General features: G+C 42.6%; 1 protein-coding gene across 27 annotated transcripts in view; it reads right to left on the reverse strand.

Moving 5' to 3' along the window:
• foxp2 (forkhead box P2) overlaps window positions 1–12,408 on the reverse strand; it is a 114,634-nt gene that overhangs the window by 61,788 nt on the left and 40,438 nt on the right. For 21 of the 27 annotated variants that reach the window (XM_036957644.2, XM_090214268.1, XM_036957652.2 and 18 more), the window contains one exon: window positions 4,070–4,256. The exons of the other annotated variants lie outside the window; for them this stretch is intronic. In XM_036957644.2, the coding sequence (XP_036813539.2) occupies window positions 4,070–4,246 (177 nt within the window). In that variant the 5' untranslated portion in view covers window positions 4,247–4,256. The remainder of the gene's footprint in view (window positions 1–4,069; window positions 4,257–12,408) is intronic. 27 annotated transcript variants of the gene reach the window in all.

Below are 12,408 nucleotides of genomic sequence, written 5' to 3' on the forward strand. Positions count from 1 at the left end.
CTGACTGACAGTAATTAAAACTCCCAGTGGCCCCCTGCACACCTGATACGCACGCACACACGCGCGCGCACACACACACACACACACACACACACACACACACACACACGCACACGCACACGCACACGCGCACACACACACACACACACACACACACACACACACACACACACACACACACACACACACACACACACACACATAGAGAGAGGTCTGTTTGTTAGGTGCTGATGGGGGAGCTCTCTGTCATTAGTATTGCAGCAGTAGATGGAGAGTGTTTACTTGTGAAAACCAACAAGCCGAGGCCAGACACACTAAGTGACTGTTTAAACTCTGTTCTCAGTAAGGAACGTGCTGATGTTCCCATAATGTATATAACACACATACACATGTTCACAAACACAGTGGCACTGGAGCCGCAGATGGAACCACAGATGTGAAAAGACACCTTGTGTTATGGGATTTGTTTTTATATATATATATTTTTTTACAATTGGCCAAATAAACATTTCGCAAATATGGAAATGCACAATTTTAAATAGCTCAAACAAGAGTGATTTATTTCAAATAAGCCAGTAAATCCATTCAGAAAGTGTGGAATCCTTAAATTGGCAGAGCATCAGGTACTGGTGACAGATAAACTGGTATGGGACAGCCTGGGGACTAGAGCTGAGGTGAATGGTCCTGGCCTCCGTACATAACAGGACAGTTCATCTGAATATAATAAATATTCCTTTCCTTCCTCTACAGTCATCCATTTTCCTGATAAGGTCCATATAGATTATAGGCCACTGCAATCAACTAACAGCTCCATTAAAGTACATTATGGTATGGATCCAGCAGATCAATGCAGAGCACTGATGTACACTCATTTTTATCGCATATTAATACATTTGTACGACCACAGCCTCATAGGTTGATTTAATTAATTTAAAAAAACACGCGAGCAACATTTCTGAGTGCTTTTATCATCATGGTTTTGCATAGTAATTAGGCTGAATGTAACATGTATCAGTGTGTGGCTACCTGGGCCTAACTGGCAAATTGCAATCAGATACACAGAACATCTCATCTACAATCTGAAATCAAATTAGGCCTATTTAGGGGAGACCTTGGGAATATGGTGATGAGAGGATGACATAATGTGTGATTGAAATTCAGCTGTGACACGGACTTATTTATTATTCAGAAAGGCTTATTACTTGGCAATGACATTGACCTTAGCGATCCACCTGTTTAGTGAAATGTTTTTTAATCCCTTCCTATTAATGCAAACGCAAGCATGGAAACCATCTCAAGGCTATCTTGTTTTTGATTGGGGAAGAAAAGTTTAAAAATAAAAAAAATAAAAAATGTACACATATAAATACAATTTGTTTTCTTCTCCCCCCTCCTTTTGGCCAAAAAGTTTTAAAAAAGCTGATTTGCGTCCTTCAAGAAAATCAACACAAAAAAAAGAGAAAATGCTAAAATACTGTCTTTCTAATTATAGCTGTCGGTGGTGTGTTTGCGATGACCGTGGAACAGCTGAACCCAAAGGAACAGTGGGGAATTCATCGGTGCTTATTAATCCTCCTCTCTAGCACCATGATGAGAGACTGGAGATTCTATCAGCTCCCTTTATGCCCACTGGAACACTCAATGTCATTCCCAATACAGTATGTCAGAGAATTAAACTCAGGCTCTCTTCAAAAGTGCTGGAATACACTTAGATAAGCATTTTCATGCACACATGGTATAGTACAATCTGTGCTGTATGTACGGATAAAAATCAGCACATACCTAAATCACGTTAAAACACACACACACACGCACACACACACGCACACACACACAAACAACTGTAAGCTTATGCTAACCAATACTAACCAAGGTAGAAGTATCCTCTCCATACAGACAGACCAGACCAGAGGGAGAGCGATGTGAGCCCAGCGCCCAGAACAGGAAGTGTGTGAAGTTAACAGCACAAGGGACTCGGGAGACCTGTTAGCTGGACCACTCATTTCAATGTGTCTGTCTCTCCACAGAAATAAAGCTGCTCTTTACAGGAGAAGATTGTCACATCGCTCCACATTTCCCCTTCACAACGTGTCCGTCTCGACGACTTAACTGGATACTTTATGCTTGCGTTGCTCTTTCCCTCCGTGGCTCTCTTTTATGGCTTCTGACTTCCTCTGTCAGTAAATGAGTTTCTGACTAAAGTTAGAAGATCTGTTCTCGCGTTTTAGACTGAAGCGATTTTAAGCGCTAGAAGAAAATCATCATAGTGAAATAATAACATGAAACATCATTATAATATGATAATATATTTTAGAAAATAATAACAGTACGTCTGTAAAATGGCAGTGAAATAAAAACATTTTTACAAATAGATGACTATTGTTTCTACTCTTTTGACTTATTTTTTTTATATAAATGTGTCCCAGCACCTCCATTCTACTCCACACACCCGCCACTAGTGAATGAGCGCAGATAGATTTCCAGCCCTTGGCACACAGGGCCCTATGGCACGATATAGGCCTATGGTGAGATATACGGTCAGTGTGTATCTGCAGTCCTCCACAGTAGGACAGGTTAAAACATAAAAGAATAATGAGAGAAGGAGAGAACTGACCCCAATCAGCCGTCTGCAGGGAGAGAGACAGGCAGTGTGATGATGAATAGGGGGTGAGGCGATGGTGTCGTGATGCTGTTGTAATCACCAGCTGGGGCAGGGGGGTTAGGCGTGGTGTAGGGAGGGGGGGGGGGGGGGGGGGGGACTGCAGGACATGCCTCATTCTGCTACACTGGCTGCACCCCCCCCCCCCCCCCCCCACACACACACACACACACACCATCAGACACACACACACCGGCACAACTTAACCACAGGGCTTCAGCTGCCTCCACCAGCATGCGCGTACACACACACTAACACGGACACACACACTGACGGACACACTAACACGGACACACACACTACCACGGACACACACAGACACAAACTCACACATGTAAAAATATAGAAACATTCTCACAGCAAAAAAAACGAACACTGTTACAAGTAGACAACACACACAAACACACACAAACACACACTCGCAGGGTTCCAAACACAAAAGCAAACACGCATTGTTCCAAACCCGCGGCGTTGGCCTCCTTAAGCACAGCCCGACCTCTACCGCTGCTCTTTTGGCAAACTGTCAAAGCCATCATTCACCATGAAAAGACACGAGCACTTGACTCCTCTCCCCAACAGCGCCTGACTCTCCCAGCTCCCACACAACAGCCCCAGTCAACATCTAAATATCACACAGCAACCAATAAAGTCAACCCCATCAACAGAAAATTAAATAAAAACACACATACATTTACACAACAAAAATGTATGAATTCTTTGTTAATTCCACAGGCCAGATGAGAGACAGCAGTCAGAACAGAGATCATGGAGATTGGTTCTTTTAAAGAAGTGTGTCCTGGTCAAAGGCCTCCCGGGGATGTGGCAGAGTAGAGTGGGCGGCTTTAGGACCGAGTTAGGAGGCCCTCTGGTGGCTACAGCTGAGCCACGGCTCTCACAACCACACACAGGGCTCTCACACACAACGGCAGCGGCAGCCGGCTCTGTACGTCGCTCCCTCTCTCTCTCTCTCTCTCGATCACACACACACACACACACACACACACATACACACACACACACACACACACACACACACACACACACACACACACACACACACACACACACACGGCCTCAGCTGAAGTGAGCTCTCAACACACACACACACACACACAAATATCAATAAAAACAGCAGAAAACACAATAAAACACCAGCAACAACTACACTACACGACCTCCAGACAAGTACTCCTCAACAGCAACATGACAAAAATCAAACGCATAAATGCCCAACCACACAATCAACAACTATCAATAAAAACAGTCGTAAACACGCCCCAAAAAAATGCATAAAAATAAAAACACAACCTTATTTCTATACTAAACACACAGTGTCATCTCCATAAAAATAGTGCCTGTCCCCTGTGCTAGCAGTAGGGCATTGTGACGTGCAGGAGAAACACAACTTACCTGCTGTTGTTGGAGATGCAGCAGCTCGACTGTGCTTACTTCGCTGCTCGTGTCACCGCTTGATCTTCCATCTCTACTGCCAGCATCTAATTGGCTGCATAGGCTGCTCAGGCTGCTCATTCCATTTTGACTCATTGAACTGTTGCTTATTGTCTCTGTGGCCGACTCCTGCATCATGACTTAAAACCTAGAAGTGATTAAGAGGCACCAGTTAAGGCTCTTGTTACAACCCTTTTTTCTTCTCTTTTCATCCCCCCCCCCTTTTTTTTTTTGAAGCTCCCATTATTATCAACGCCGGTCCCTCTGCAAATTAAAGCATTTAAGAGGGGGAGGGGGTGATGCAGGAGGAATTATGCATTCATTGTGTAAATGAAGCAATACAAAGAGATGCACGTCCTCTTGGTCTCTTTGTAAAGGAGGTGTAGAGTCTAAACGTGATAAGTGTTTTAATCACTAGAATTTAGGCACAAATAGGGCCTCTGCTGCATTACGCGCATGTTGGGAATATATGTGTATGGGACACTTAATGTATGACTGTATTATATATTTTTTTAAATACAGAAATACTTTTTCTAAGGGAAGCATAAAAATATATACAAATACACACGCAGTCAGACACACACACACACATGCCCGCACACGCACACTTCTTTCTTTTTTACATGCTCACTCACTTGATATATCCTCACCCTGTCTAGGCACACACAGACACAGACCCTCCTAAACTATTCCCCGTCTTGATTCTGTCAGGATTTTAGTGCGAGTCTCGTCTGAACGAAGTTGCTTAATGACGCACAGCTAATCATGCAAAATTAAAATGTGGTAGAGGAGGAGGAGGAGGAGGAGGTGGGATCCAAATCACATGGTATCACCCGGTGATAAATGATATAATAGGCTTCCTCTCCCTTAGCTGTGTCTAAATAAAATGTGCCTCCGAGGCTTCCATAGAGAAAAAGCTCATATGTCACATATTGGCTAGATTTTTTTTCTTTCTTTTTTAATCAAACCTCAAATATTAATTTATTTTGGTGACATTTAAAACATTTACTGCTGTTCTCCACGGGACACAATTAAACTGGTCCGTGCACTGCAATCAAACCATACAGTGGGAGATGACGAGACGAAGACTTAAGCCTGCAATGTGAACATGGGCAAATAAATTTAAGATATTGAACTAATTTCACCGGCAATCTATTAGATATGAAAAGCTAAGATGAAGGCGAGAAAAAAAATAATATATATCACGAATATCACTAATGATTGTGCTAAAAACAGCATCAATTATGCATACTACCTCCTCTCCTGTAATACATTTTTTTTAAATATAATTTAAAATAATTTTCCCTGCATAAATGCTTGGTTGGAGCAATGTGGAATCTTGCCCAGGATCAGTGGAAATCCTCACAATAAATAAAATAAGTCACACTGACTGACCCAACACAAACACACTGTTCGAGGTGTGTTCTGCATCTCTAATGCCACTCTGACGGGGCCCCGCTACTTGACAGCCTCTCCCTAATTAGCATATTAATTAAGGTAGTACCTAATCATTCAAATGTATCATTTTTGCGGATTAATATTTCAGTTTCGCTTCAATAAAATATCATGTCTATACCATTAATGTAGTCCGTATGCAATAATTATATTTCAAATTGTTATGTATGGTTATTCATATTCAAATAATATCCATTTTTATATCTGCGGTGGTACAGTACTGCCCTCCTTCCCTTTCTGAAATTAAATACACCAATTGTGTCACATGCTTAGGCTGAGCAATTAATACAAAGTTTTGATTCAGAACATCCTGTACCATGACTGATTTTAGATTGAGAGATAATGCTGATAAAGAAATGCTATACATCCTCACTCACTCAATCACTCACTCACAAGCACATACATGTACATCCTCACACAAGCACATACTCACACATGCCTGCACATGCACAAACGTACGTGCACAGTGCACACACACACATGCATACGCGCGCGCGCGCGCACACACACACACACACACACACACACACACACACACACACACACACACACACACACACACACACACACACACACACACACACACACACACACACACACACACACACACTACACATTGACCTTAGAAGGGATACTCTAACAGCCCCTAATGTTTCCTCATTAACTAGCATGTCTCCCTCTTCATCATGCAGCAAACACACAACACTGGCCATCTCTATCTGGTGGGATACAGATTTCCTCTGTTATACTGTCAATAACGGGACACATACAGGTTCAAATGCCCACAAACGGACTACTGAGGAGGCACGGTGGGGTGTCATTTGAGATTTGCCCATAGACTGTACGCCACTCTGCAGTGTGTCTTTCTTGAGTCGAAACACAGATCCCATCTCCATGTATGATACAGTGAGTTCCAAAAGTATTGGGACAGTGGTGTGGTTTTGGCTCTGTACTCCAGCACTTGGGATTTGAAATGATTCAATGACGATGAGGTTAAAGTGCAGACTGTCAACTTTAATTTGAGGGTATTTTTATCCATATTGGGTGAACCATTTCAAAGTTTAAGGAAACCAAAAGTATTGGGACAAATTCACTTATATGTGTATTAAAGTAGTTAAAAGTGTAGTAGTTGGTCGAATATTCCTAGCATGCAATGATTACATCAAGCTTGTGGGATGCATTTGCTGTTTGTTTTGGTTGTGTTTCAGATTATTTTGTGCCCAATAGAAATTAATGGTAAATAATGTATTGTGTCATTTTGGAGTCACTTTTATTGTAAAAAAGAATAGAATATGTTTCTAAACACTTCTACATTAATGTGGATACTACCATGACTAAGGATAATCCTGAATGAATCGTGAATAATGACGAGAGGTTAGCATGTCTTGGGGAATGATATTTGTGTGTCTCTGTATCATTTCAAATCCAAAGTACTGGAGAACAAAAAAATTTGTCACTGTCCCAATACTTTTGGAGCTCGCTGTATATACAACAGCAGCACACTAGTCTTCAAAAGCCTGATAACTATTTCAGAAACCAAACATTATCAATTCACAGTTCAGGTAACAAAACAGATTCTGCTTCTAACATAACCACCTTCCCACATCAGTAAATGCCATTCGAATGACAGGGCCAGGCTGTGTAACTGTGTGATGAGGGGCAGACCCAGCCACAAAGCCAGCTAACAGCAGACAGTCTTTAAAGGATGTCCAGGGTGCAGGATAAACAGGATACGGGCAGAACAAACAGGAGCAGGAGTTACACAGAGCAGGGTGACAGCTGCTCCGGCCACAGTAAATAAGCAGTGAACAAGACGTGCTTATGAACAAACACTCCCTGTTAAAACAGGGCACAGCCACATTAGTGGTGTGAGAGAGAGAGACAGAGGGAGGGAGAGATGGGGGGACAGAGAGAGAGACAGGGGGGAGGGAGAGAGGGATAGATGGGGGGACAGAGGGAGAGACAGGGGGAGGGAGAGAGGGAGAGATAGGGGGACAGAGAGAGACAGGGGGGAGGGAGAGAGGGAGAGATGGGGGGACAGAGAGAGACATAAAAGGAGAGACCATGAAATGGGGGCAGATAGAGGGGGAGAGAGAGAAAGAGTGTTAGAGAGAGCGCATCGTGAGAGAGAGAAGGACATAGCGGAGAGGGTAAGACTGGCACAATGTGTGACACCCAAACCAGTGATGAATCTCAGCCCAAGAAACACAAAGCAGCAGCCGAGATCAGGCGGCTAATAAGTATTCAAATTAGGCATACATTTTACATGCCCAATGTTTCAAATATTCAGAGAAAGACTGCCTGATTGCCTTTACTAGGGTTTTATGAACATTCGAATGGAGATTTTTTTGGGAAGGGCGATGGATGCGAGGAAAACTTGAAGATATATGAGGGAAAAATAAGGATATGTTAATGACATGTTAATACAATGAGAAGCATTACCTAACTCAACTCAAAATTGGGGAATTTGAAATTAAACCGATTCGATTTTTATTAACTCACAAGACAGGTTCAATTTACTATGTGTAATTTACTTGAAAATGATTCATAAATCATAAGAGAAACTGAACTGGAATGAGAAATAGGGTTAAAAGCAAGTGAATCCACCTATCAAATGTTGCTGAAACGAGAAACAAGGGAGAATCATATTATCATTTCAATCAAGGAAATGCAAAACATTAATACAATAACCATCTTAATCATGAAAATGGTAGAATTTCCCCCTCCTCCACAAAAATCTGTGCATGTGTCTAACCGATGATAATGATAATAATGACAATGCAGATATATGCTAATCATATTCTGAGAGATCAGATGGTGCTTTAACCTTAATGACAGCGGTGAGACAAATTAATTAGCCATCTAAAGGCAGCATTCAAATCTGCCAATTAGAATGTCAATTAGATCCACCCTGGCTGCAGACCACAGAGAGAGGATCGGACTGTGGTGGTGACTGCCGGAGTGTCAGGGCTCACTGTACACACTGAGGGAGATGGATAGTGACAACGTACGGCACCAGAGGGTAAGTGTGTATCGGTGTGTGCGTGTCTGTGTGCATTAGGCGTACATGTGTGTATGTGAGTGTATGTCTATCGCAGGTCTTCTCCCATGTTCCATACCCCTCGGGGGTACCAACCAGTCTGCCCTGGGATCAGCCTGTCCTAGAATCAACTAGACCGGAAGCATCTAGTCCTCCACCCAGAGTAACAATATTTACTGGACTAGCGCTATCCAGAGTCTATGGGCTATGGAGGAGTTGAACAGTGCATGAGTGAGTGAATAAGGCTCGGGGATGTCTGCCTTGCCTGTGTGTTTGACATCCCTTAAATTGGTAGTGTCCTGCATTTTAACACACCAGCTATTTGATGCCATTTCCTCAAGCCATAATCTTCCAATGAGGAGTACCAGACCACATATTATATGAATCAGTTACACAGACACAGACTGTTATTGCCAGCACAATTCACTGGTAATACTATAGGTGTACAGCTAGGGAGGGAAAATAATAGTCATACAAAGTGTTTAAGGGGAGATGGTGAGAGAAAACGGAACTCTTTATTTTATCCGTCTGCAGGTCAAAGATCACGGATGACTTCAACGTTCCTATTACGGGGTCTGATAGAAAGAGAATCATTTGAGATACAGTGAGAGAGACACACTATTTGCGAATCTTTAAAGTCACTTCTCTTTTCTTGTCTATTTCCCCCTGTAACAGTGACTTGCTTGCTACTCCTCTCCGGCTGAGTAAATGTTTGCTCTTGAATTTTACGCCGTGCAAATCTGTCTTTTCCATCAGGTGAAGAATCACAGACAGAATCCTGACAACGCATTCCGGGCTGAGATTGTGAATTTGTAGTGAGACTACTGATGTGGGAGGACAGAGACAATTCACACACACACACACACACACACACGCACACGCAGGCATGCGCGCACGCACACACACACACACACACACACACACACACACACACACACACACACACACACACACTCACACTCACACACACACACACACACACACACACACACACATTCACCATGCTTTAACCTCTAATGTTTCCTCATTAACTAACATGTCTCCCTCTTCATCAGGTACCAAACACACAACACTGGCCATCTATCTATCTGTGCTGTGTTATACTGTCCCCTATTTGACACATAAAGGTCTCCATCTGCCCCAAAACTGAACTGAGGTGGCAGGGTGTCACATAGGCCTCATCTCTTATGAAATCCTGTTCCTTATATAGTGCACTACTTTGTAGTGGACTTTGTCGTGCACTATAGGGAATAGGGTGTCATTTGAGATTTGCCCAGGATTCAAATAGCCTGAGTGTTCAGGATTCCACTCTGCAGTGTCTTTCTGCAGTCAGGAACACTGATCCATTCTCATTGTGCCTTCATGATACTGTATATGAAACAGCACTCCAGTCTAAAGAAGCCTGATGACCATTTCAGAAACCAAATTGACCACTAACTCCGTGATCCAAGAAGTCTATTCATTATCAGTTCACAGTTCAGGTAGTAGGAATTCCTAACGTTACATTCACTGGAAAAATAATACAAAAATGACATTTCACCGTCTGTTGGCTCCTTCAGTTCAGATCAAGTCAAGACATGGATACCGTTTTAAATAATCACATATTCTGTGCTCCAGTGAAATTAATTAATCATTGCCATAAGTTACAACGCATTCAAAATAAAGAAGTGCCGGGCCCTGGCTACGCTCAAATATTTAACACTTAAGATTGCTTAATAAATCAAAATGACAGATATCAACCACTTAAAACACTGGCTTTGAGCTGGCACTTAGAAAATGATAACACCAACCCCGAGCTGAAATAACAATCTAAAGAAATAAGTTTAAAAAAAAACATTTTTATTTCATTTGAATGTTACCACTCAGCTAGTTGCTTACATAAACTCTTACACGTGACCAAGATGCTTGTTTGTACTTGAGGTGTAATTCGCTAGCGAAGCTCCTCGCCCCTCGCAGCCCAAGGAAGTCACTGTGGTTTATTGCTACCTCTGCCGGAGCCCTAAGCATTGAGCCAGGATCAGGGAGAGAACAGCCACTGCTGAAGTTCTGTTCAACACAGCTACACTAGTGGAGATTAAGTATAGGCAAGTCAGAGCAGACCTAGCCGCTTCAGAAAATAAAAGCTTCCTTTTTGGCACTGAAGGGACACCATAAAGAGCATTAATGACTATTTCTAAAAACCTGTGTATAATGGTAAGGGTTTCTCTTTCAGATAAAGGGATTTCAAAGTGACTCACAACGGAACGAGAAGATGAGATTGCTTTGGGGGGAGAAATCATATTTACAAAATCAGGGGTTGGGAAAAAAAAATGGGAAAAGGGATGAATATGAATGAATAATAGACTTAGCTTTTTTAGGATTAACATTATTCTCCCGAAACGGTATCACACGTCATTATCGGCAGCACAATGAGACCATGCTCAGAAAACCTCAGTCATATTTCAATTCATCATTTTAGCTGACGATAAATAGTCGTTCCCAGTCATTCTGTGGAGAGAATGTTCCGAACTTAATTCTATTCTGTTTACATTAAGAAGACGAGACAGAAAGAATGAGATAAAGGGGAGAGTACGCAAGTATGTGTAAGTGTCTGGGAGCATGTGTGTGTGTTTTGTGTGTGTGTGTGTGTGTGTGTGTGTGTGTGTGTGTGTGTGTGTGTGTGTGTGTGTGTGTGTGTGCGCATGTATGTATTGTGCCAATGTAACCAAGGAGGTCTGCACTGTACTAAATGTCCTAAAGTACATTTAAATAATTCAGTCTTACTCCATTAAGACAGTGTGTTTTAATATACAAAACAATGGCTAACTGTTCCAGTTAATTAACCAATTGGTTACAAATCACCTTAAATATGAAAACACTCAATATAAATCAATGATAATAAATAAAAAAGTTCCCGGGGAAATAAATATTCAACTTGGTCTTTAATGATATCTGCGATGAAAATCCACGACGTTCTTTAGGTTTCCGGACGTCAATGGAGATTTACACCTGTCTGTGTATGGAGAGTGTTTTCTCTCTCTATCTCCCTCTGGGTCTGTACTACACAGTAGCAGAGCACTGACGGGAGGAGGAGATTCTAAGTCCTCATGTGTGGTTAGTGCGTAAGTTCTCCTCTTAAGCTTTTCCCATATCATTTACATTTTTACCCATCAAGCACCTCCTTCTGTGAGGAGGAGGAGATGGCACGAAAGTGGGCGACCACAAGCAGACAGTGACGAAAGCTCATCAAGCTAGGCCCTCGTTTGCATTTTGGGAAATTCCCATTAATTAACATAGCCCGCTTAATCACGAGTAATTGACCTATAAAATAGAAGGCCCCATTGTCTGCTCCAATCATATCTACAGAGAGGACGCAGCAGCGTTATGAAGCAGGGAAGAAAGAACTTTCACCGGTGGCTGGAAACCTGTACGTCCATCTTTCTACCAGGGACTATTTACCCAAATCCTCCGACGCATATTTCATCTCTCATTGCATTTTTCTGATGTAATTATCTGTCGTGACATGGTCTGCTTTTGTTGCTGGGGCCTGAGACAAAACAAGCTGTGAGGTGAGATGGGACTTCCTGACTGATGCAAGCAACAGAGAGCTGCTTACGGCTTCTTCTGAGGGGAGGTGAGGGGGGGGGGCAGAGGAGTGAATGACGGCAAAGCGGACGGAGGGACAGCAGGCAGAGCCGCAGCGAGGAGAGAGGGATCCAGCCAGAGCGATACAGAGACATAGCTCATTGTGACGTTTCCAGTTATTTCTGGCTGATTAGGGTCATTATGTCCACGGCCTGATTTATGTTGTCATTCCCCCTCACCA

Source organism: Oncorhynchus mykiss, chromosome 21, assembly GCF_057628025.1.
Source record: "Oncorhynchus mykiss isolate SJ-2025 chromosome 21, ASM5762802v1, whole genome shotgun sequence".
Lineage (NCBI taxonomy): Eukaryota > Metazoa > Chordata > Actinopteri > Salmoniformes > Salmonidae > Oncorhynchus > Oncorhynchus mykiss.